The 27,635-nt window shown below is 40.8% G+C and overlaps 1 protein-coding gene across 1 annotated transcript in view; it reads right to left on the bottom strand.

The window, feature by feature from the left end:
* The window catches only part of znf407 (zinc finger protein 407), a 156,432-nt gene that overhangs the window by 17,699 nt on the left and 111,098 nt on the right, over positions 1 to 27,635 (bottom strand). Inside the window, exon 9 of the mRNA XM_063488067.1 lies at positions 27,112 to 27,290. Within this exon, the coding sequence (XP_063344137.1) occupies positions 27,112 to 27,290 (179 nt within the window). The remainder of the gene's footprint in view (positions 1 to 27,111; positions 27,291 to 27,635) is intronic.

Below are 27,635 nucleotides of genomic sequence, written 5' to 3'. Positions count from 1 at the left end.
AGTGAATGCAGCCTGGAAACCCTACATCAGCCACCAATTACTGATGTTTATCTCTTAAATAAAAAGAGACAGAGTAATGCTACATGCATGAAGACATCCCTGTATGTGATAATTCCCATTTCTTCCTCCCAGCGGAAAGATTTTTAACGCGAGCACAAACACATTTTTATTCCCATTATTATTTCTTTATCTCTGTACAGATAGTGTTTCACAGCTCAGCTGCTTCCCACCCTGAGCACACGAAACACAGGCTTTCCGAAGAATCGTAGATATGATGCACTGTACATGTGCACGAAAGAACCATACGACTGTAGAACACTGTAAAATGTTTTTAAATGTGCCTTTACTTTTTGCAATTTGTGCTCACACAAGCATGCTTTTGCATGTATGGGCACGTGTGTCCTACCTGAGCTGTGTAGCCAAGGGGGGTACCTCTTCTTATTAAAATCATCAGTCTGCATCATTACTAGGCTGCCTGAGTTGGGCAGCAGGTGCTATGAGAGTGCCAGGGTTACAAACGACCACGGGATTGCTCTCGGAACACACACACACACACACACGCAGGCTGCAAACCCGCCTTTCAAATCCCCAAAAGGGATGTGGGGTGTCTGTGTCTATCTGTTATCCACTGGGTTAGCACTCGGTGTCTGGCCAGGTTTTCACTGGGGGGGACGGACTCCATCCATTCTCCTGACAACAGACTAGTGATACACAGCAGAGACTGGGAGAAACTCAGCTCAAAGCAAGGGAGGGTCCGAAAGTCAAAATAAATATATATGTACACGACTGTGTGCAAGTCAGTGTGCAACAAACTGGAACATAAGAACGTGCACAAGAGACAATGCAAAGAAAAAACTAAAGAAAACAAAACGTAGTAAAAACATTTGTACAAGTCAGACAAATAAGTTAGAGTGATCTTGCTCTTGTGGCAAAAATGAAGGAATCTTTATGAATAACTGCAATATTGTAGTTTGCTTGTTTACTTACAGGGTGGACTAGTGAGAGTCAGGTTTACCTAAAGGTTTATCCAAATTACAAACAAACATATGTATTTCTGGTTATGTGACAGTTTTGCTTCAGGAGATTTCTGTTCTGATACCAAATCCTCTGGAGGTGAAAGGAACTATGTGGCACCTAACATATCCCTCCAGAAAACTGCGGGTGTTCTGAGAAGGTCACAACAGAAGGTGGCACAGCAAAATTTATCTGCATGTATTTGTGAAATATTTGGCATTTGAAGCTTGGGGATGCTTGGGCTACTTGGTGAACTATTATAGCTGGTAAGATTAAGGCATACTAGCCAACTAACAAGATGCCGCTTGTTGATTATAATAGTTCATGTGCATTTGTATGTTATTATTTGTCTGTTCTTTGTACTGTGCTTCTGTTCATTTGACTGTACATACCTTCTATTAAAAAAAACAACAGCAAAAAAGTTTTTGACATGAAAAAAAGTTCAATCAAGTCAACGTGCTGTCTGCAACCTGTCAGTTTCTAGCACTTAGGTTGCTAACTAGGCAGTGAGTTCTCAGTTTATTCTACTGACTACTTTGTACCAATTATCTCATAACGGTCTTAAAAATTTGTTAATTCTCTGACAGGCTTCAAAAAGTGAATGAAACACAGTGCATAACAAATAGTGTCTTCTCTTTTCCAGTTCCTTGAAAATGAGCTGTTGTTTAAATCTGTAGCTTTACAGAGTTCTGAAAAAAGAAACAAAGTCATATCTGGGTAATTTCTAGCTGAATGGCAGCACAGCTGACATGGTGTGTATATATCTTTGTCTGTTCTACTTAATGATCCCACTGTTTAGACTTAATTAAAATACACATGTGGAGAACTTTTATATAGACATACAATTTATTTCCTGTTTGAGTTTGGACTCTTTCATTGTTGTGCCAACTTTCAATATAAGTAGCAAAACCTGAAACCATTTGCTAATAACCATATCAATCTTTTCACTACATTAAATAATGCTCACATTAATGATCACAATTTGATTAATGCATTTCTAGTTCCTACAATCCTTGTGTTGAAGTATCCTTGAGCAACATACTGGACTGAGCTGCCCCCAATACATCCATCGTATAGATGAAAGCACTATATGAATGTGACTGTGTATGATTTTAGGTGAATGACACTTGTAGTAATAAATGCTTTGAGTGCTTAAATTGTGCACTATTTAAGTACCAGTCCATTTACCAATAAAGCCATTCCTCTGTTTTTCCACTAGGGCTGTCAAACAATTCTTCTGCTCACTTAACTTATATTATTTTTCTGTAAAAAGGTCCTAACAATGCTTAGAAAGGTAATGAGAGCATTGGCAAAGTATTACAACATGGAAGAGTGAAATGTGTTTTATTTTCATTTTCATATCTGCAACTTGTTTGAAATTATATCTGTATACCATACAAAGTTGATATATATAAAGTAATCCTTTAGCACTAAAACAAACATGTGTAGCATCATATTATATTATGCAGAAATAATACAAATATTTATGTTGATACCTACCGAGGATGGTTGCTTAATGAGTCTTGCTCTAACTTACGATGTGACTGTAAAACAATCTTTCAGTAAGGGTTGGGGTTCAGTGCATTTCAGCTTACATAAAAGCATCAGATGGCAACGTCGATTTGTATCAAGTTTTAGAAATCATAATAGAGTAAAATGGATACAATTACCTATGTGAACACACAGTGGTGCACACTCACCAACTCAGATGTAACAAAACAAACACATGGACATTCACTAAATGTGAGCATGGTCAATAGACAAGAGTTTGCACATCGACAGATGGATATCTATACCAATAAAGTTAATGCTGATAAAATGCTCCATGTTATTGTGGCGTGTAACCAGAGAATGATCATAAAAGCTATAAGAATGGGAAGTGGCCTGTTTCTCAGGCGCCTCTATGGCACCACCCATGACACCAAAGATGTGTCAAAGACAACAGACACTCAATACACTGCTGTAGTGCTCTACCCTACCAACTATTATGGATTAGGCAGCCAGCATGTGTTCTATTAAGATGTACACATTGATCTGGCATTGACAAACCATTTCATAATAGCCATGGTTTGCTCTTTAAGGCATCAAGGGCAATCAGATACACTGTACAGCATCGGGCTAAATTTAACCTCCTATCAATCCAAATGTGATACACTCAAAGTCATCCTGCTTTAATCACTCACGAGGGTCACTTTCAACTAAATCTCAAACTCTGAATTAATTCAAAAGGAAAAAAAAAATCCAACTTATTTTGATTATTTAATAACAGGATTGAAATTAGATTAACAGGCTGAGGTGGAAAAATCAGTTTTCTTGATTGTACAATTTACTGATAAATTCCTTAACCATGAGTGGAGATAGGTATATGTCTGTGAATAAATCAGCATTTGAACAATGTTGATTTAAGTACAATTCAATAAAAAAGGAGAATGGGGACTGGCTGGGGGTGGACCAAAAAAAATGATAAATAAATAACAGAGTCACAACAGGACAAAAATTGTATTTGGTTCTCTAATATAGAAGCTGCAGCAGAAATTAATGTCCCTGGTTAGTTAGTTCTGTTAATTGGGCGTGCAAAATTAAAATGTTAACATCACTGCTAGCTGGAAATGCAGAGAAGGCCCCTCCAGCTCTATTTGACCTAACAGAGCGTGTTTCTTCCCCTTCCTTCTCTCCCTGCTTCAAGTGTCTCCAAAACTAATAAAAAACCCCTCACAAATCCCCCCATGAAGCCCCCCATATGAACTGTCACATTAATAACACTGCACTCGTATTCAAATTTTCTGTCGAAAAGCTAAAGAAAGATTGAATGCCCCGCCGTCGCGCGGCCAAAGATTGAAGACGTGTCTCATTGACATTGTTAAAAGTTTATGAAAATATATGAATTCTCAAACGTGGCAGGCCGCCGTGCAGCTCCACTCCCAACACTTCTGTTAGAGACCGCGGCTTTTAATCAAAATGATTGAATACCACAAGTTTGGATTCAGGGATTCTAATAGAGGACGGATAAAGTGTCACGGTCCAGAACTAGAAAAACCACACGGGATCACACATGCATGCATAAAAACCTTTCTACAATTTTTTTTTCTTTTCTTTTTTTTGATAACATATTCCTCACTAGTAGGTATCTTGTTTTCCTCTTTTACTGAGTGTTTGTGTATTTGCTGTGTGTGCTGACTGCTATGTACAGAGGGTGAGTGTTAGTCTTTTGGCTGATATGAAGCTGTATCTGGGGGAAAGAGACATATGGCATCAACATGTATACATACATACTCATACACTTACACACTCATGCACAGACACATGCACATAAAGTGAGCTGAATGTAGAGTAACAGCTGCTGCAAACGTCACGTGTGAAGACTAGCAGAATGACAAGAAGCCGTGTCTTTATGTGTCTGTGTGGTCTGTCGCAGTGTTGCACTGGGAGCACAGGGCTTAGGTAGAAATGCTCCAAAGGACCGCACTTTGCATATCAGACTAAGCTACCACACTTTTATATACAACTGTATAACTATTTTCATTCCCACATTTTTGCAATTTTGACATCCCCTGTGGGTAAGTATGCATTCATACATAAAAAATAACTATACCTAAACAAAAGTAGGTATTCAATGAAAAGGAAAAATTTATCTTTTTATTGGATTGAATTCTACTTGGGACACATGAGTCTAAAGCTGTGTCCACAAATCTTTGCTCATCATCAGATAACGCTTTAACTTTTTTTTACTTTCCAGCCATATGTCAGTCACTGGTATCCTACACGCCCATTGGTAGTCACTTCAATCAATCCCCTAGAAGTTGAGAAAAGCTCAACTGAATACAAGCGCGCTCATGCTTACAGGGTGCTCACAGATACAAACTACACCCTTTTTGGCTGCTACCTCAAAGCACTATGCGCTGTCGATCTTACATGCTGCACAATAATATCCAATATTTAGTATTTACTGTTATATACACATAGATTATCGCAATGATGTTGTTTATTATATTGCTCTCTTTTTTGCTTGTTTTGTCTTCTTTTTTTTCCTCTCTCAACAGGTGATCCAGGTGATTGATATATATATATATATGTATTTTTTGTCCCCCCACCTCTTTTTTGTTTTGTGCCCTTTATCACCGTTCCTCTTCCCCGCTGTTTTTCTTTCCCTCCCTCTTTCTTTCTCCCTTTCCCTTCCCCCAGTCATGTCTGTCCCGTATGTAACAACTAAAAATAAAATAAAATAAACAATAAAAACAAAGGTCAATCAAATGGACTGATACAGCAAGGCCGGGATGGTCCACTTGGTAAAGTAAATCTGTTGGGCATCGTTCTTGGCCTTTAGACAATAATTCTGATGGCAAAAGAATCAAATGGGACAAGCGAAAAAAAAAAAAAAAGAGAAAAGCTCAATGGTGTTTGGACCATCCATTTTTCTTTTCACTCACTGTTGTGACTTCCTGTGGTCTCTGGTTGCCACGTGGCTGCCAATAACTTCCTGTGTGGACACAGCTGAACTACCTAGTATCTGCACAGCAAATGCCCATATCTTTAGGTAGTGATGTTTGCATTTATTTATTTTATGCTCCAGCATAGCTAGCCAAAGACAGACAGGACTTGTTTTGCCAATATGTAGTGCCTAAGCACCTGCATGTTGCCTCAGATTGCTAGAGGCACAGTGAAATTAGCATTATACCCTAACAAAAATATCAGTTAACTGTCTTTTGCACATTTAGTTAACATATTCTGTTTAGACACTGCTCTCTATTGCTGCACCATCATCTGTATGTATAATAGATTGAGAGATAGGCAGTGTAGGTAGAAAAAGCTTTAGATTGTTTGTTATGTTCTACATAATTAATGTAAATTAGAGTCAGTTACACATTGCCTCTTGCACCCTGATAAACAGGTATTAATTGTATAGCAGTGTTTATTTTACACTGACGGTAATAATTGTCTAAAAAAACAAAATGACTAATGAGCAATCACTTGTCTCATCTGATTTATATTTGACTGCATTTGAATTCAATTTACCTGACCTACTTTAAGCAAACGATCTGGCATTCTTCAACATCAGTGAGATATATTTGATCTGATATGCCTGTTTTTGTCTACAGTAAACAACAGCTGTTGAAATCAATGGCTGAGTATAGAATTGGGTCTAATACTGTATTAGCATAATTGCTGTTGATTTGAACCTCTCCTGTATGGTCAAGTGGTTGGGTAAAAAACCGTGATCAGCATCTTGGCTGAGGGGCATGTGTGTACTGTATACATGCACGTGCGCTCTCATACTGCTACAACAGCCAGGTGTTTTTTTCCCTACACACTGCAGGCGGCTGCTCAAACAAAGGGCTTTTAGCGACAACTTATCAATCTCTGCTGTGTTACAACTAGCAGCTGGGTGGAGGGCAAGTTGCGACACACACCACCGTTTCCATACATTTGCACATAATACAAGGGTACAAAGATGGGTACAGAAGCTGAAGAGTAGCTAGAAACAAAATGAGGTGAATGAGGACAGACTACTGGGAAGTAACATTGAATTCACAGGAGAGCTTAAAACAGGATTCCCTCTATGACACTGATATTACTTAATATTCAAAGATCAAACAACCCTCACAGCACCATGGTTATATTGAAGAAAAAGCAAGATAATCCACAGAAAGCATTTTTTGTTCTGCATTCATTTTCTCAATAATTCTCATGTTTTGTTTTGTGTTTTAAATCCAGTGCATCTCTTCCTTCAAAATGGTGATGCAAAGCCTGATGCTGAAGGTTTTTTCAGTGTTTAGTTAAACTCAAGCAAAGATGACAAGCAAGTCTTTGGTCAGCAAGACGTATCTACAGGAAATACAAACTGTAACAAAGTTAATGCTACAGTCACACTGGAGAAAACAGTGGCTGAAGATGGTGGTGTGACCACCACCAACTTGCAATCTTCATGCTTTTGAAATACTTGCTTGCAATGAACACGGGTACCAGGACTGTGACCACTCACAGTCAGATTTCGCCATCAAAATGACTTTACTGCATCAAGATGCCAATAAAAGGCCAATAAGGCAAAGTCAGTCTTATCAGTTCTATCAGTGTACGAGGTGAATGGGGCCAAGTTGCCAATTATATGCTATCGGTTTGTGATATTGTATCAATTAACTTAATTGCAAATCTGCTGCCATCTACATACACACATTATACAGATTATACACTATACAGAAATTTACACTAACTACTTACATTCATAAACCTGCCAGAACCACAAAGAGCAGTAATTCCTCTAACAACAGTGATGTAGTTGCTGCAGAGCAAGATGAGACTGCAAAATGACAACCTTGGCAACCTCACTTTTATATACAAATATGACCACAATACAACCAGCTTGTTTAGAGACAGATGCAATTGCCTTATGAAAAGTGGTTTCCCAGAGGTTGAAGGTGTCTCATGCACAACCTGTGGGCAACCAGTTGGTCACTGCAACTATTTGCAATCGGTCACCAAATGTGAAAAAAACCACTTATTCTGTTCGAAGGAGAATGTCATCCAGTGTTTATTCATTTGAGTGAGCCATAACAGTTGCTTGCAGTGTACTCTTGCCCAGTCCACTGGCTGAAAGCCTACTCGGGACTTTATACTACGTATGGGTCTCATGAAACCTACTGTGGTGGAGACTATCACCAAAGGGCACCAGTGCTGTTGGTCGATTGACGTGGACTTCACAGTCAAAAACACCACTTAGCCTAAGCACTATGTATTTATTTCAGTGTCTTTCAATTTAGAGAGCAAATTAAGGAAAACCTACTCATAAAAGAGATTTTCTTTTGTTAGTTTGATAGTGTTTAATAAGTTGAATAAATTCACATTACTTCTAAATTAATGAATAACCATTTTAAATCACAATCTCAGAACAGACTAAAATAACAGTTGAACAGCTCTATCTACTGTGGTGCTCACACTTAACTCTGTTTCTCAGAGAACAAAAACTGCAATTCAAGTGAAAGATATAAACCCACTAAGATGGTTTGGACCTGGGTTAGAGTGCAGATCTACATTACATGTTTGCCCTTAGATGGCATATAGTGATCCTGAACCTTTGTGCCATGCAAAAATAGGACACTCATTCTCATAGGACATGAATATTGTAGCAACCCTTGAGTAGGAAGGAAGGAGAAAACAATTAAAATCTACCAATGATCACCATGGGAAGCTTTAAGTACATCAATGATGAGTGTGGTTCAGCCGTAAATCCTGCCAGTGACAGGTAAGGTAGAGATTGAGGCCCGCCCAGTGAATGATGGGGTGAGTTGCAGTCAAATCCATCTACATTAAAAGCTTCAGGCCTTGTCGTTTTTCCTCCTTGGCTCTCTGAAGAGGCTCAGGAGTCACAGCTATCACTCTTTTCCTAAACCTCATACCTACAGCCCCCTGGATTCGCCCTTTCATTATCTCTGCAGCAAAAACAGAGAGAAAAGGGAGGAGAGGAAAAAAAGCAGAAGAGGAGAGTGGAGAGGTCTGAAGAGGTTTTCAAATCCAGTGAAGCCTGTCACATTACAAAAACATGTCGCTTTAAACTAAATGTGAAATATCAGTAATTGAAGCCATAAATCCACTGTTGTGTTTCCCCTCACCTCCTCCCCATCCCCCCTTTCTCTGTCTTTCTCCTTCTCTCTACCACCCCTTCCTTGCTCACTCTCTCTCTCTCTCTCTCTTTTCTGTTTTTTTTTTTTTTTTGTGAGTGCTTTTGATGAGCGGTAAATTGGAAATTATTTTGTGTTGTAATGCCGCCCTGAAACGTCTTCCCATTACCATGCGTCAGTCAGCACTGACAGTGAAATTACTCAACTGTCAATCTGGCTATCAAAAGAGGTGGGTGGGGGTTGTTCGTGGATGTGGGCGACGGAGGAGACGGGAGTGGGGTGTGTACTAGGCGTTAGAGATTGATCAATAAGGAGAGGATGATAGAGGAATGTGGATGGGTAGAGAGTGGGGGGCAGAGGGGGCAGCTGAGGAGGGTGTTTTGGCCTATCATAATATTTCTGTTGTGATTGAATAAATGAACAAAGCTGTTGTGGAATTTAGCTGTCACTGTTGCCCTCCTCTGGATTCTTCTTATTGCTGTGGATGTGTGTGTGTGTGTGTGTACGCCTGGTGTGGGTGCCATTACTAGTACAGGCACCAGCTTGCGAGGGCAGCAGCAAATTAACCATAATTGCAGATAAGGGACAATAGTAGCGAGAAATGTATAGAATCAAGTAAATGGAATAATTCCTTTGCATTGCAATAATTTACGGTCTGACCATAGTTCCTAAATCCTAGCTTAGATTTTCTACTACTACCGCATCCCACAATGCATCGAGTATTTGTTTGTGTCCCAGAGGGCACAGCTGGGTTGTTTTGTGTACATTTCTCGTGATATAGCTGGGGAATAACAAGCTGGATAAAGCATTACCTCCAACCGGTGATCATTATAAAGCGGTATCCACCAATAAAATCCATATTTGTTAGCTTTTCTGTTTTATGGCTCTTGACTCTTGCTGAAATACTCTTTGAACTACTCTACTTTGAGGAAAAAGCAGAGCAGGTTTCAATTCAAAGCTCTGGCCTCACCTGCATCCTTGAACGCTATGCAATAGTTCCTGAACATTCTGCTATTATTATTAGTGCTGCAGTATGTGTGTTGTTGTGATGTGTGTCTGTAATGACTGGTGTGTTGAGAGGTTCCATGGTGTATAGGCGGGGAGAGAGAGAGAGAGGAGAGTGAGAACTCCTTTATTGCTCAATGCTAAATTAATTGCACCAATTATTCACGGAGAGAGTTGTCTAGTGGCGGCCTTTGGGGGGCGAGGCCCTGACCGCTCTCCCTCATTTTTAATTGGCTGTCCTGTTGAATAATTGATTGGAGCAAATGTGAAATGGATGGGAAGGTCCAAGTGTCTTTCATCACAACAGGCCGGCTGCTCTGACAGCCGGCCACAAACAAACTCTGCTGCTGTATGCAATAAACAAACCGCACTCTGTTGTATTCAGCGTGGACACTGCAGAGGGGTTAGAATAGCAGATATGACTCCTGTACAGGACACTGCCCTCTGAAACCCTGACAAGGTCCACAACACCAGTAAAACTGATACTGGCCTTAAAGGAATCAAGCAGGGGGGGATGTGTGAGTGAGCCATTTATAACATGGTAAACGGCAAGCTCAGCTAAACTCTGCTAATATAATTTGAACCAGTAACTGAATACTGAACTCTATTAATGTTAGTGAGTTAGTGAAGAAGGAGCATTTCAGCTAAAGTACTTAGTAGTACTGCTAAAGACTCGGAATCATTACTACTACTCTGATTTACATGCTACATGAAAGAAGAAAGACACTACTCCTCCAGCAAAACTTCCCTTAAAGAAAAAGTAAAGGGCATTGCAAATTTTGCAATCATTCAATCCCACAAGCTGATTTTTTTTCTATGGGCAACTATTGGAGAAGGAGTGGCTGAGCACTAAAAATCATTAAGTTAACTTCACAAATTCCCAAAAATGACATTCAGCCAGATATTATTCTGAAAGCCTAGAAGACCTGTATGATTTTTGGTGCTATTAAAATGTCTTACAGCAATAAAAATCATCTTTACAGCCTTGTACAAACAAACAGTTTTTGTTTCTATAGATAGTTTTCTCCTTCCTATAAGCCGCACAATGTTTATTTTATAACTCACCCATGTGGATTTTGGTAAGACCTAAAGTTAAGGGCAGTGGCCCTTTATATGGCAGGTGTGCCAACACAAACTGCAGTAGCTGGATTGCTGTCTGCTAGGTCTCACCTCCACAGAGCAACTTGTAAGCAGCCAAAATGCTTTTTCATATAGTCTATGGTTTAAGTCAACTCAATCAACGCAAATTTTACTTCAAAAGCAAAATTAAATGCACCAGGCTTGCGGCGCTTGTTCGCCTATCTCATGTACAAACACACGTATGATAGTTTATCATATTTTGGTCTTTGTTATATCGCTGCATAAAAACTGATGGCAAAAACGGCTGTTCATAAACACAAAGGAATCGATTACAGGCACTATTAGTGTCATAGTTCGATGAACACTTATTTACAGATATGCATGGCAGCACATTCCAGTGACCCCGAAGTTCCAGTACACTAAATATTGTTCAGCAAAATTTATTTGCATACAACGTACATGTAACATACACATAACGTAACATAAATGTAACCCACATGTTATGTTACGTATAGTATACAGGTTGGTATTGAGCTCAGCTACTACACATTGTATCAATTTGAGTTTTATAAATAAATAAAGCTATGCAGATGTTGATAATCCTGGTACTCTGGTTTGTATAAAAAGTTTCATCCAGATTGATTCAAATGTCTAGGAGGAGTTAGGGAACAGACCTACCCATAGAGTGAGGTCACTGCATACTCTGGATATTAAGTTGTGCTTTAAATGAGGCACCCACACCAGTTTTCAAAATATTAATAGTGAATTTTGGAATAAAAAGTGATTGTACAGACGATCACAATGAAAAAGGCATGAGTGCCTATTATACATTTAATCTGTCAATTATCTTCTACATCTACAAATCCTTGATTTTCTCTTACACACACACACACACACACACACACACACACACACACACACACACACACACACACACACACACACACAGATTCCCAACAGGAGCCTTTTTCACTACACACCTACACACACACACCCCTCAGTAATCAAAGGCTATTAACTCCCGGTGCTTTCGCAACAAAACAGATGTAAGATTCATGAGTCTCTGCCCGTGACTGTTGTCTTTGCCACAGGCTAGTAAAGAAACAATTAGTGCAGAGCTGGCCTCACTGTCCGCCACAATCAATAGTCCCTGATGGTCTTCTAAGCCTATTGACCGAGGCCTGTTCCTCTCCCTGACCCCCAGTCTGTAGTAGCCGACAGCAGCTTCATTCCACCGATCTGAACCTTGGGAGGGGGTTACCGGGTTAAACAAGGCCTGTTTCATGCAAACAAGCATTTCTTGATACCAACTACATTTGTATGCATGGGATGTAGTAAAGGGTTAACCTGTTAAATAGCTTACTAGCTTCACAAAGACCTAAAAAACCCCAGACCAAAATATTATCAGCCATACATACAAGGTTTGTATGTTGTTTAAGAAAAAAATGCCAAAAATTATCAGAAGCTGTCCACGGGTAAGAAAAGTGGCAACAAAATTTTTCATCTGTTATTTAAAAGGAAAACTCTTGGATGAAATTTGCAACAAATATAAAACAAATAAGACAAATACCAAAACAGTTATTGTTTCTAAAACCAGACAAACTGTATTCAAAACACCTCAGAGGTCCACCCTCACCTGTGTTTGTGAGTCTGTGTGTGTATTTGTGTGGCTTATGCCAGTCGACTTACACACAGCATCTTGTACCAATCATCTCACTTAACAGCAGCCTTAGTGGCACCGAGGCAATCTGCTGATGTTACAGTAATTGTCTGAGTTTATGTTTGCGTCCTGACAAAAACCTCCTCCTTCCTCGCATGTAACAACATCTGGACCGGTCCTACTCACTGCTCCCCAGCCTGCTGTGACGAGCTTCTTCAACACTCTTCCTGCTATGGAGGGGGAGCAGGAAGGCAACAAAGACGGGAGGGAGGGAAAGGTTGAAGCGAAGCAGATGTAAGGATGAAGGGGTGGGCAGCGGAGAACAGGTGTCACTCCCACTGACTGGCTTCCTCTGTGCCCCCCACCCTGACCGCCCGCCCCACCTGCACACCCACGCAGGTATCGGGGGTAACAGCGGTTAGGAGAGGACCCATTTCTCACCCATTCCTCTCCCCACGCCTACCTTCCTCCTCTTCCTCAGATGGCATTCTAGCCTCAGCTCAATCTGGCTGCTGGGCCCACAGACTGACATGCAAACACACACATGCTCATTAGCACACAAAAATGCCGGGACTTATTCATAAGTGCGGCAACATGAGAATACATGGGCAGGAGGAAAACTCTGCCCTGCTCAAATCTTTTTTTTTTAGACACTTTTGAACCTTAACCTTTAAAATTTTTATAATATTCACTATGTACTGTATTTTATTTGCTTTACTTGTGCTGCATGCACACCAGATCTTGTTTTGTGGAACACTCTTAGATTCCCAGTCGCAGGTTTAACAAATGTCAGCTTATTTAAACTGCTGTATTTTACTTTTCTCATAACTATGCAACAACTTAAGGTGCAGAATTTAAAAAGAACAGATAAAACGCTATTGGATCAAAGGAGAAACGATGTGATTTAGAAGAAATATAATTGTGTTATGAAGCAGCGACACACACATGACCACTTTCAAAGGCTCACTTGGTTACAGCAGCCAAACAAAGAGAGACAAATTAATTTCACAGTATACGGATGTCTAAAATGATGAAATGGTAAAAATCTTCATGGGGAACAAAAGAGGCTGTCTATTACAGCCGCTCCCTGTATCTGTCTATACATCCGTCTGTGTCCAATCATCACAGGCCTTCCAGCTTTCACGACCCCGGCCATTTTACGCCAACGGCGTTACAGGACAGTGTGGAGGGGAGGGGTTGGAGAGAGGTGCAGGTGTGTCTATAAAGAACCCCCCTCCATCTCCACCTCCCTCCCTCCCTCCGTTGCTGTGGCGAGGAGGGCAGTAATTACTCTGGTGTCAGCGTTGCTGGGTGCGACTCCTCCCCCGGCAAGAGGCGGCGGGCATCCATAACCCATCGTCCTGCCATGGGGTAAACGCCGGGCCATCCATCACGCACCCACTTGACAAATACCTTCCATAATAGAAGTTTATTTTTATGGGAGGCTGAATCAAGGACTTTCCCATGCATACAAAAACGTGTCAGAATTATTTATGGCTTGTGCTGAGACGCACAATATGTCATATCAAAGTCCCATCCCGCTTGCCGGCGCTGCTGGAAGCTGCCGGCGCTTGGCCTGTCGATATCTCCGCTCGCTATCAATAATGTGGAACACCACCGCGATAAGCCTTAGGATTCGGAGGTCATACTTGACACACACAAATGCAAACATTATGGGAGCTGACACACATACACACACACACACACACACACACACACACACACACAGGCATCACTTGCATATGTGTTTTAAAAAAGACGCTCACATGATGACAGACCTTTTGTGGGCTTAAACACACACACATAATGGAGGGATATATTGAAAGAAGAGAAGACCAAGAACATAAAATTAAAAAAACAACAAACAAAACACATTTTGGGCAATAAATTGTAAAAATATAAATTCCAGTTTAGTTTCTTAACCTGCCTACCTTGAATCATCAAGAATAACACAATTACACAAACAAAGGCTCAGCTTGACCTGCTGTGTGGCGGGCAGGACCGTCATTCAGACTTACAGGTCAGATGTAAACAAAAGGGTGCGGACAGGATGAAGCTGGGCCATTTGCCATGTTTTTCGTGTACGTCTGTTAAGTGTGTACGTAGGTCCAGACGTGATAGAATAATCCCCGATAGCGAGGAAAACATAACAACTTAAAGGAAATCCCTACACTGCGGCAAGCAAATCTGAGAGCTGTCAATCACTGTGAGTGGCAACCTCTTTTGCCCAGAGAAACAGCAATAAATTGGGTTTCCTGATAAGGCCTCGGCATCGCCAGCGCAACGTCTGACCAAAAAAAACGAGAAAAAAGAAAAAATGAGCTGCTTTTTCCGTAGGCCACTTGAGTGCTGTCAGTCAACATGACTGGCAGGCTCACATGTCGCCAGTGGAAAGAGCAATGAAGGGAAAAAAATAGATTAATGTACAGAGAGAGGAGAGAGTGCGTGAAGAAGAGGGAGGGGAAAAAAGACAGCATTAAGCCCGGCTAGGAGAAAATGAATAAACATGATAAATATGATAATTGAAATGATGAGATTTTGGTACTTGGTATTTGATTCTGCTGGGTGCCCAAAGGGATTAGCCCTTCATTCGCTCAGTCATTTTCAGCCTTCCTGTCTCCCTCACACACACACACACACACACACACACACACACACACACACACACACACACACACACACACGCACATAAACACCCAGTGCCCACACAAAATACTTACTTTAACAAAAAGATCTAATTCTACTAGGTGGGTTGTTGTATGTGTAAAACTCTGAGGCAGCAGATGGTGATAAACCTAAAAGTAGCCATACACAAACCCACCAGTAAAGTTAAAAAAAAAACAACAACAAAAAAACAGCAGCAGTAGCAGCGGAAGAACTTTGTCCTGTGAAGACAGAAGATGTATGGCTCAGGGGAGATAGTGGCAACAGTAAATGATTACCTTTTTACAAACTGGGCCTTTGTAATAAAATGCGTAGGGGGGAGTATTATCAATTCAGCAGCCCGGTAAAGATAGCATTTTTGAAGCCACGGCAAGGCTGATCACTATCTAGAGAAGAGCCCGAATCTGTATTCCTCACTGCGAGTCCAGGAGGGAGAGGGGTCTAAGACCTGTTCGTGTGCGTCTGTGTGTGCGTGTTTGTGCATGTAAAAGAAAATGTTTGTGTGTGTTTCACTGAGAGAGACATCCGTTAAGGCCTCTCATGCCTGCAGGCCCAGCCGTGACAGAACCAAGATCTATTTTCTTACACCCACAAACAGAAAGACATGCAGGAGTCTGTGTACATACGCACACAAGCACGCAAACACACACACACACACAACCCCACAAAACCATACATGTACACATAAAAATCTGTTATACGTGCAAACATACACACTTGGTCCTTGGGGCGAACTATAAGATTGGAGATGAAGTTCTCTGTGAAACTGTGTGAGTGTCTGTGTGAGTCAAGCTAAGATTCTCTGTTAGATGTCTGATTCTGGAGAAAGACACTGACAGATGACATGTACACAAAAAACAAAACAAAACAGAAAAACCTTACACACTCTCTCAAACAACACACTTGTCTGATAGCAGTCAAACAGAGTAGAGACAATACAAAAGAGACAACAGACAGACCGGCAAACAGATAGAGAGGCAGATAGCAGCGAAGAGCTCAGCTGCTGGCCCAGAGTCACATCACTCACTCAGCGCGCGCGCGCGCGCACACACACACACACATACACACACACACACACACACACACACACACACACACACACACGCACACATCACTAAAATGGTAAACCATCATAACACACACAAACCACAAGACACAGGCAGAAAGAGAGTGATGCAGAGACAGAGGAGTAAGGGGGTCAAAAAAATGAGCAGACAGTTATAAAGAGATATCAGCGTAGCCTGGGGAGTTAATGCACACTGTTGGATTGTGGGAGAGTTTTATAAAATGGGGTGACCGATGATGTGATGTGTGTTTGTGCGTGTGTGTCTGCAGGTCTGTTTTGAAGTGTAACATGTACAAAACACTCCTCCATACATTTTAGCTTTTAGAAGTCACTGAATCTAAAAAGTAAAGAAAAAAAAGAGATCTTATTTTCTCTACTGTAAACACTGACGCTCAATGCTCTAAATCAGGACCTACAGATATTACCAAAGGCTGAATTTGAAGCCATTTCTAAATTCTTATTTATTGTAAGTTATACACTGGCTTTCGAAAGGAGACAGCTGAGGTGGTTTGGGCATCTGACAAAGGATGCCTCCCGGGCGCCTCCTGGGTGAGGTGTTCCCAGCATGTTCTACCAGGAGGAGGCTCCAGGGTAGACCCAGAACATGCTGTATGGATTATAATGCTTGGCTTTCATGGGAATGCCTCGTCGTTCCCCCGGATGAGCTAGAGGAGGTGGCTTGGAAGATGGAGGTCTGGGCTTCTCTGCTTAGCCTGCTGTGCATGCGACCCAGCCCCAGATAAGTAGAAAAAAACATGAATAGCTGGCTTACTTGTGTAAAATCCAACTTTTTGTATGCTGATAATTCTCCTTTATTGTTTTTAAGGAAGAATGTCACTGACATTCAGAACATCATCAGCAATGAATTAGAAGGCTTAAGCAAGGTTTCAAAGCAAACTTGGCAAATCTAAGTGGCTCCAACACTACGTTGTGGAACAAGCTAAAATGAAAAGCAACATTGCAAATGCAAGTTTACCTGCTTTAAGTTTGACATTAAACATTTTTCACCTGCTTACTCGGTATATAGCTGTGTATCTTGTTTTTTCCATTTAATATACATATTAAGTACATGTGAGTTATTCTCTTAAAGGACAGCGCCCTCAAGCAAGTTTATCTAACTGAATCTCTTTAAAATGTGCTTTGTCTGTCTGCAATTTACAAATAAACCAAATTATAAATTGTTCTCGATGAATTCATAATTTTACTGGAAATAAATGGGTTCACTGTGATATCTGTACCAATCAGGGGTTTGTATCTGGAAGGCTAGAATAATGCTGAATTTTTCAAACGTGATAAGAGCAATGCTTTGAACTTCACAAAGTCTGTGACAAGGTTTAAGCTTCAAGCTAGACTCCAAAAAACAACAAAATCAAGTTAAGCTCAAGTTTCATATTTAGATGTGATATTGAGCTTCCCATTCAAAAGCACTTCTGGCCCTACAGTCATAAAATATTATTACATCGACTCGGCAGACACTTTCATCCACAGTGACTTACAATGAGTAAGTAAATTAATAAAGAATATAAACAGGTCTGATTAGCCAATTCAAGCACATCAAGAATCCAGCAGCCTCCCAAACTCTCAAATAAAGTGCTCCTCATCTTAACAAATTCATAACACATAGCTCTGCTATGGATACACAAAGGTTTTTCTCTCTTTCTATAATCTTTAATTTCTCTTTTTTCCCCTCCACATGTGTCAGAAGAGATTTCATGGCCAGTGCATATGTGTGAATTTGCCACACCCCTTTTGAGTACTAATTTAGCCTTTTAGGTTTAATCTCCCTGTGAGTGGCTTTTCTCGCCCTTTAATTAGGCTATGGGGAGCCGACACCAACAGTAAACGTGCACACTTACACTTCAAGACACACGCGCAAACTAATTCTGGCTACCACACATATGTACACACTCCCACACATATGCTAAAGAAACAGTCCTAGACTCGAGACACGCTTTGGTAAGACAGTCCTCATCAGCCCTCTGTGGGCCTCTTTCACACTCTGGCTCCCCTCAACTGCACCAGTCACCACGACAGGACAGCGAAAAAAAAGAAAGAAAGGGAGAACTACAAAAGGGGGAAAAATGAGATATTCTATACTTGTGAGAGAAGAAAAAGAGGTGCTGGTGTTGAAGGCATTCATCTCTGAACTTTTCCATTTCAGATCTATTTGTCAAGTTAAAGTTGCATTAAGTAGCATCGGTATTTTGGCAGACTCAAGTGGCAGTGGGAGATAGATGTTTAAATGTTTCTCTTTTAAAGCTTAAAGACTTCAGTGCCAATTAATTTTCTAACAAGGTTTTGGTGGTATGAGCACTTCATTGATCCATAATGATGTGGTGAAAAAAGGTCCCTGCCACAGACTGGCAAGGAACTGTCTTATGACAGGAAAAGAAAGCATTACTGTTTTTGGGTCTGGGTGGCCATCACAGCATACATGACTGTTTTTATAGGGTTTCCATAAATCTTCTTTATTTTTCTGATTTGTTTTATTTTTATTTTTTGGCTTTTCTTTGCTTATACAACAGGATTAGAACAAAACAACCAACACAGTTTGTAGCTGAGCCAGATCAGTTCCATTAAAATGATCAAGCTATTGACTTTGGTGAAAGACTGTAGACTCTAAATGCCCTTCTAGATTTTAAATGATCCAAAGTTTCTTGATGCTATACCTCTGGCAAAAACTGCTAGGCTTCAAAAAGAGATTTCATTGTGAAGAATGCCCTGCCTTGGCTACTTATGCCTTTGATACCAACAAACTATATCTGAATCCTATTTTACAGTATTGCATTTGTGCATAGGTATTTACCTATGCAGCGCCTACAAAAGGGATATGCAACCTACACAAATGGGCTTGTGTGCAGTCCTTCAAAAGAAGAAGAAGAAAAACAACAAAAAACCCCAACAGCACCCTACACTGCCCCTGGTGACAGAACACAGTCACAACATGTAGACAAAGCTGGTTGTCCAGCAAAGTCGTCCATAGGTTCAGTGTAGGACCAATGAAAAACATGAAATGCTGGATATTCTGAATAGCAGTATACAACCATAAAGCTACAATAATCACACTTAAGAAATCAGGCAGATACTTGCTCTCTAGACTGCCATCCAAACACATAACCATGCATGCCCACAGTGATGTCACAACTGCAGGCTGCTATTTGGTGTTGTTTCAGCGTGCTGCACACCTCTGGATGTTTGGACCTGGTTTGTGTGGTGCAGCCGGGTTTACGAGACGAACGCATGTTCGTGTCTGTCTTAACTACCATTTCAATGATATATCAGTAGTACATACAAAGAGACGTGCTGCAACAGCTTAAACAGTGGAGACTTTCTGGGGGAAACATTGAAAAATCACTTGCATTTCAGCTTCTTCTATTCCTGGCGACACCTATCATTCAAGAGAAGACTGCAGTCACTGTGGTGAGCCTGAAGTGACAGTATAAATGATGATGGGGCTCTGGTGACTTCATCCTCAGCACATGGCACAACCAAAGCAGTGAATTAGTCCTAAAAGTCATCACTTAAAAAACCACCTGCATTAGTGCCAACTTCACACAGAAACTCTTTATTCCCCTGTTTTTCTCTTTGTTTTTTTCTTCTCTAAACAGACCACAGATTTACACAAACAAAACTGAGCACTAAAAAAGGAAATGCAATAACAGCAGTACAGATAGTGGCTTGTTATGCTGGAAATAAGAGGCCACTTAATTGGGGTCTGATAGTCTAATAGGCAGCCCCTCTGATTACCAACTCTGCACATTGGCTTAAATTAGCCCACTGATGAGAAGCCAGGGGATTCAATTATGCTGGGGTAGAAATAAGGGGCCCTAATAGGCCACTGTATCAGGAAACATGGGACTGGGCTGGGCTAAAGTGCTGATAATTGGTTGTTTAGTTGGGAAAGTTGAGCCTGTTGGTAATTAGAGATGCTGAGACGTTTGGAGAGCCACCAAACAGACGACACAAGGAGGACAGAGGGGCGAAGGAGGAAGACAAGGGTCCTTGGTGCAGCAGAGAGGGCAAAGGTCACGGTGGAGATCTCAGAAGTGCACTTCAGCCAATGAGGTTGCAGATGAGGGAAAACATGTTATGGTACTGTGGAGCGGTGTTGATTCAGTAAAGGTCAAGATGGGGCAAAGCGGGACTGAAAGTAAAAATCAGGAGTCTAGCTTTATCTCTCAACACGCTCTCTTAACAGTTCCTTCCTTCCTTTCTTTTCCATTTAACTTTTTTTTTTTTAATTTGTCTTTCTCGCCAATAACTACTACTTTTTCCCCCCATTTTATCTCATCTCAGGCAGGTTAGCTACTAGCAGCAGCTGGATGTGTGTACAGTGTGTCTGAATTGAAGGAGAAGGAGGACTGAATTATGGATGAGGTTTTATAGGAGCCGGCGGCCTGTCTGGTCCCATATTCACTGTCCCATACTTGAGGAGCAGGCCTGCCTCGGAGCATCCCTGCCTCATGTCACTCATGCGGGGTGTCTGTGTGTGTCTATGTGCCTTCCTGCCAAAATCAAGCACTTGTATAAAAGCACACTCAAAGTCTTTTTGCAAAAACAAACAAACAGCAGATACTTTTCAACTAATTTCCTGATTAAAATGAAAACTATTTAAATAGTTCTGTGCACAGGCGCACCGCAATTAGGGTATTTGAACAGCAGGAGTTTGCAACAGGACTGGTGCATCGAAAAAAAAACTGGTGTTTTCCATGAAATATTGCCATAATCTTAAAGACAAAAATCTTATTAACTACTGAATCAAGCTCAGCATCACTGAACACAATCAGTGGCCTGGTAATAACCTCCAAAGACCATGATGAAAATAACGCTTTAGTTTTCTAGAAACCTGTGCAGATCCTTACAGTTTTCACTCCTCTGTCTTGCTATCACACTGTGCAAGTGTCCTACATACACCATCTGCAACATTTTAGAACAGTGCAACATAAGCACTCACCTACACTAACTGTGGTGCTGCAACACCGGGGAGTCTACTATATCGTGTGTCATCAATCTGCTTCAAACCTATCCAGAGGTCGATGACAACACTCTCCTGGTCAGGATTTACCGAGTGAAAAAATCATGACTGCCATGGCCAAAACAAATAGAAAATGCAAAAAAAATGTCACGCGTGAGGCAGCCAGAAACCTCCTGCTCTGTGTCCCCAAACCAAGTGTATGGAACTTGTCAGTAAAAACTCTAAACGGCCACTAAATGGCGGAGAGGAGGCTCTGAGATTGGCACCAAGAGGAAGGGAATGGAAGAAGTGGATGAAACAAAAGGCCGTTTGTTGTAGCTTATGTGTGATAAATGCAGCCGGTTGGGGAAGTTTTCACGCTCATTGGAGCAGGTCATTATGCAGGAATTGCTGCTTGCTCGGCCCAGACCGGCCCTGTATTGGTTTTCTGAGATTCATGCAACTGATGGTTGTGCTTTGCTAACCCCCACATCAGTTGCTGCTTGTCTCCTGGGGCACTGGCAGTGAGCAGCTGCTTTTCAGTTATAATATCTCAAAGAAGACAGCATAACGGGTGTGTGGATGTAAAGAAGAATCTATTAAACATTGTTAGGCTGCTTGAAAGTGGGGTATTTAAGGCGTGAATTTAATTAATATTTATTTAACCCTTTATTTTGCCAGAAAGTACCCAGTGAGATACGAGATCTCGTCTCTTCTTGTCAAGACAGTTTCAAATTATAAATGAAGAATATTCCTTAATTAGATTTGTTAATGTAACTAAGTGGGAGTGTTATAAAAACTGAGATACTGTACGTACAATCCATATTCATTCAAAAAGCCACATATGGACGGCAGAAATATCGGTTATGGTGTATTTTTACTAGATTATTAGTCAAAAATTCCAACCTATTTCAATCCAGTTTTTCTCTTTCCTTCTTTGGTAAAATGATTTTTATACTTTTCTTGTTACCAATTAAATCTTCAAATCCTTCATTGTTAACTTTTTTTTTAAGCATTAGCTCAATATAACTAAATCACCCCTGAGAAAGCATCAGCACATTTATTCTTTCCTTTTTTTCTTAATTTTCCACAGTGCTGAAAAGAGTCACTTTTTTCATTAACGTCTATCAAATGAATGCAACATAAGGACGGTGACACAAAGACACGAGTTTATCACGAACAATGAAGACTTGATGTCCTATTGGTGTTTAAAAAAAAAGGAAAAAAAAAAACAGTGACGGACTGCGTGTTTTTGTCTCCCCCCTCCATCGCCGACACATATCCTATTCCACATAGAAAAGTGTCACATATAACACACGGTTATTAGAAACAGATGTTGATTTTATCACCGGTGTCTGTGGCTTCTCTCACAACGTCGACACAATGTCATATGCGCTGGGATACCAGGACACATTTGCATGACATACACACCTGTCCTCCACAATCCAACACGCCGCGGTAACACAATAGGCAAGTAGAAACTCACGAGAGTAATGTTTCATTACACGAGGAACAGAAGGTGAAAGCGAGGAAGGGTAGCCAGGGAGGAGCACGGATGCATAACTTAAGTAAAAGCCATCGAAACCCATATTTGTTTACAGATTTGTTTAATAAGGAAAAATATATGCAAACAAATGAATTTGCCTGTGGTTATAACTGTGTATTAAGATCATCACTTACAAGGCCAGGCCTCCTCTAGCCCTCTACAGTAGCCATCCATCATGCATTATTAAGGAAAATAGAATCTGCATAAAGCAGCAACAATGCCTTGAAGAAGTTTATTTATTTATTTTATCTTTTTAGGCACTAAGCAGCAGATCCTCAGTCGCTGTTAGCTAATTACAAAGCATTTGATCTCTATGCCCCCAGGATGTGCAATTACAACCTTGGTTGAAAATTAGGAAAATATTTCACAATTAAAAATAGTGGGATGAAGACGCTCTGACGAAGCTAATGGCGACATCTCACCTGTGCGTGCATGTGTGCGTGTTAAATGTAGATTTTCGGTGCTGGACTAGACATGAGGCTGTTTTAACAAAGCCAATGCCCGGCAAACACAGCTGACCTCGCTGGAGGGAAATAGCAAAAAAAAGAGAATATACCATCTCCCATAGCTGAAGCAGACATGCCATACTTGCTGAATTTTAACTAAAAGAAAGTTCTAGTCAAGGGGGTAATTTAGCAAAGTCGCAGCACTCTTGAGTACCTGTAGCTCCAGTTCTGCTCCGCTGCTATCTACGCTTAGATCACACAGGCGTCGCCACTTCTTTCTGGCATATCTCTGCGCATATCGCGCAAGGAAGACAATTGTCATTACCGTTTTATTAAAATGTGTCCTATCAGCAACATTTGCACATCGCACATCTAACCTTCCTTTCTTCCTTCCTTCTTTCTTCCCCTCAAATTCTAATCATCATTCCCCTCCATCACTAGCTGGGTCTAATTCCCTCTCTTCCTTGGTTTGCAAAGGACCTCCGCTTTCATCCTCGAGAAGGGCTCTAATTCGAAGTGCGACGCTGAATAAAGAAGGGGGGGAGGAGAGAGAGAGAGTGATATGGAAAGACAGCACAGCGGAGGAGACGTTCGGGTGTCAATCAATCCGGTGCGAGGGGCTACAAGGGCCCGTGACTAGGGTGCGTTTGATCTGTGTCTTTCAAAGAGAGAACAGCAGGAAGGGCCATCACAGACGATTTGCCTCTCGCTGCTGGCCCTGGTGCCACTCTGACAGAGAGCAATCACAAGCAGGTTAATTCAACATCTACCTTCTTAATCTTTTCTTCCCTGTCTCTTTCTTTTGGTCTCGTTCTGTCTACTTAGATGAAGAATTGCTCCTTCTGCTACCACCTCCTTTTCCCCTCTTTTGAAAGAGGGAGAGATCACAAGTGTGCTTTCAGTGCCCTTTCAAATCCCTCTATAGTCTGATGGCTTTGGTCAGGTTAAGAGTTGTTGATTTTCCCGAACTCCTACAATGCCGTATTTATGCGTCTCTATAAGAGGGCCATGTTTCATAAAACAGTAATAGATTTATGATGGCAGAGTGGGATTGGTAGTTTCCTTCAAAAAACTTTGCAATGGAGGACTTTCTTTTCTGGGGTACGAAACACCATCAGATGCATTTTTAAATATTTTTCTGTCATTCTTTGGTTCACATCTGTGGTGTGCTGTGAGCTGAATATGAATGAGAGTGTAACGATCTTGAAAATATGCTGCTTAACTTGACTGAAAGAGGAGGATGTGTTCCCTCCAGATGACTGAAAGACGACGCACATTCCAGACAAGATCTGACCTTCGGCAACTCTGAAATCCGAAACCCACACTGTATGAAGCCTGCTATAGCACCGGCTTGGACACATAGAGAGAAATGTCCTTTACTTGGCATAAACGTTGTGTTCTCATATGGCTCCGCAGGTCATTTGAAGAGAGACAAGGATATAAAATTAAACTGTGAAAAAGTCTTCTCCATCAAAGGTCAGCCATGCATGAGGACAAACAGAGGTGAGGGGGATTCTGGGGTGAAAGGGTAAGAAGAGACATAAAGGCATGCTTTGGTTAAAGGTGAGAGGGTACAGAGCATATTGAGGGAAGCGTGTTTAAAAGCAGCTGAAGGTAAAAGGTTGAATAGGGAGGTTAGGAGGTGGAAGAAAAAGAGAATCAAAGACAGAAGTTTGTCCTTAAATTTGACAAATGGAAATCATGGGAAGAATAAGCCTGTTTCAGAAATTCAAAACTACAAACTTTTCAAGGACACCATCCAAATCCACTCAAATTCACTAGGAAATACACCACGGTGTCGCCAGAAAGCAGCCATTTTCCAGCAATGTCCCTGACTGGCCTTTTCTCCCATGGTGCTCTCCTCCAACTCTAGTGCCTTTATGTAAGGTCAGAGGGATAACAGGATAAAGGCTGTCTTCTCTGCTCCTCTGAAGGACAAGCACTCTGCCGATTGGATTTGGTGGCCTTCAAGGACAAAAGAAAGAACACTGGGATACAAAGGAACCAATAGAGGAGGAACAAGATTTCATCTGTCACTATGGCCTGAGTGATTGGCAGGGATGGCTACAGCAGCAATCTTTGAGCACTGCCTTTTTGTGGCTGGGTGCCCTCCATCAGCACTGAATAAGAAGACTCGATCCACTGACAAAAAAAGCACTCAAAGAGGCTGGAAGATCAGACCTCCGTGAAATAAAAGAGCATAGACAGGTGCTATAGAGGAAACTAGGTGGTTTAATTCAGCAGAATGACTTCAAATTTTCATTTACAAATTTGTGTGTTTGTGTGTGATTGTGTGCGTGTGAGTGAGTGCACATTAACATGGAAAGCAGAAGAACAGAAAGGCAAGTTAGGAAGGTGACAGCCGATGCAGAGCACACAGACTGGTGAAAAAATATGAAACTCCAAAGAGAAAATAACCCGACAGTTGCATAACGTCAATGTAGGGTCACAGTTTGTTGTCTTTATCATGAAGATAATTTTCTTTGAGGTGTTGATTTAAGCAACTTTTTCCCTATTTGCAATAGGAACTGTTTATTAGGGGGAAGGGTCACTGTGAATAAATAGAAACTTGTTCTGAGTGAGCACCTTTAGCCAATGCTGAATCATGTCTATCCTGATGAGAATGATTTTTCTATGGATCAGACTGACCAATTGACAGAATACGAGGGCCACTCAATGGTTTGAATATAAACATGATGTGAATCTTGTGCTATGGCCTTTGCAGTGATTGAACTCAACAGTCGAATGCCTATAAAAGATTTTTGAAACGCTCTTCATCATCATCATAACACCGAATGATAAAACATCTTTTGGAAAAAGATGTTTACAAAGATCAATATCTGTGTCTCCTCATCCCCAACCAGTCGTAGCAGATAGCTGCCACACCCTGAAGCTGGTTCTGCCAGACCTTTCTTCCTGTTAAAAGGTAGTTTTTTCTTCCCACTGTTACCACGTGCTTGCTTATCGGGAGTCGTTTGATTGTTGGGGTTTTCTCTGTATTACTGTAGGGTCTTTAACTTACAATATAAAGCAGCTTGAGATGACTGTTGTGATTTGGAGCTATATAAAAAAAAAACTGAATTTAATTGAAAACTGGTTTTTCGACCATTATTCCAAAGACATGGTGAAGGTGTTTCGGTGGCACTAAGACCCTCTGTTGGTTTTTCCTTTCATTTGCAATGTATCTCTATGTTTCCATTGAGGAGTTGGTTAGAAGGATTCATAAGACAAACAGGCTGAAATAATGGCACAAGAATAATAAGATGACCTGTGATTTTTTCATTGGTCAAAACCAGAGAAAATGAATTCAATTACCATAAAACCCAATAATGTTGTGGCATCTTTTTTTTAACCTATTTGCTGACTTGTCTTTCAAATGCTTAAGCTCCATGTTCTACAAATGCATCCACATGCTTAATGGTAGCCCCATGACCTCTCTGCCCATGTTAGGATGCCCCCTCATTGCCTGTTTTTAAAACAAGTCTTAAAACCAATTTTTATTTCTTGGCTTTTAACTTAGAATTAATTAAAATACTGTTTTCTTACTCTATTCTATTATTGTTTTCTGTTTTGGTACTTTGTACAGCACTTTGTTAAACTTGTGTTTTTAATAAATTAATTGGATTGGATTAATAATTAATACATTAAAAAAAACAACAACAAAAAAAAAAAAACATCCTTTAACTTTCAACTAAGCAAGTGGAGCTGCACATCACCAAAGAACCTGCAGAAAAAAATGTGCGCAACTCAGGAAAGGCACTGCTGGAAATAAGTTCAAATGACCTTGAAACACAGAAGTGTTCAGAATTTCTGAAAGGCAATGTTGTTTTTAAATGTAGGGACAGTATGTTCTTAGAAGTCCTTCTTTTTGTGTTTTTGTTTACGGGGCACGGACATTTCAGATGCTGTGAAGGGGGCACTACGGACCAAAGTAGGGGGTACAGACGGATGTCAGGCTAGCTGCCATGGTGCATTAGTGAATTCTGCTTCGCCACGCAACAGAATCCTTGATAATATGGAAACATCTGTGAAACACTTTCTATTTCTTTTAGCGGCACATTACCTGCATGCAGGTAGGCGAGGTCTGGGTTCTCAATATCAGGGTGATTGTCCTTCAGGTGGTTGCGGAACTCCATCGGAGAGTTGGTGGCATAGTTACATTTGGGGCAGTTGTACATCTTCACGCCCTCGTGTTTTCCCGTATGGAGTATGTGCTTTCGGATATTCTCTGCACAGTTGGATCTAAGTGAGACAAACAAAGATAAAAAGGCTTAATTCCATTTTGGAATTAACAAAAAAACAAACAAACGATAGAATTAAAGATGAGAGTCATGAGGGAGAAAACACAAGATCAACACTTGGCAACATTCCCAAAAAAGGTTTGCTGTACTAACATTTTCTTTATCTGTAATGATGTAATGACACACAGACACACATGGGCACACATCACACAGTAACACGCAATAAAAAAAAATCAAGCTGGGAGAGAGGAGCCATGTTTGGACTACAAGCAGCACATGACTAAAGACTCTTTCATGAACAGCAAACACACTTGTTACAGAAACAATATTTACATTTTGTAGATAT

This window comes from Pelmatolapia mariae, linkage group LG10_11 (assembly GCF_036321145.2).
Source record: "Pelmatolapia mariae isolate MD_Pm_ZW linkage group LG10_11, Pm_UMD_F_2, whole genome shotgun sequence".
Classification (NCBI taxonomy): Eukaryota; Metazoa; Chordata; class Actinopteri; order Cichliformes; family Cichlidae; genus Pelmatolapia; species Pelmatolapia mariae.
This window is presented reverse-complemented; position numbering and strand designations above follow the sequence as displayed.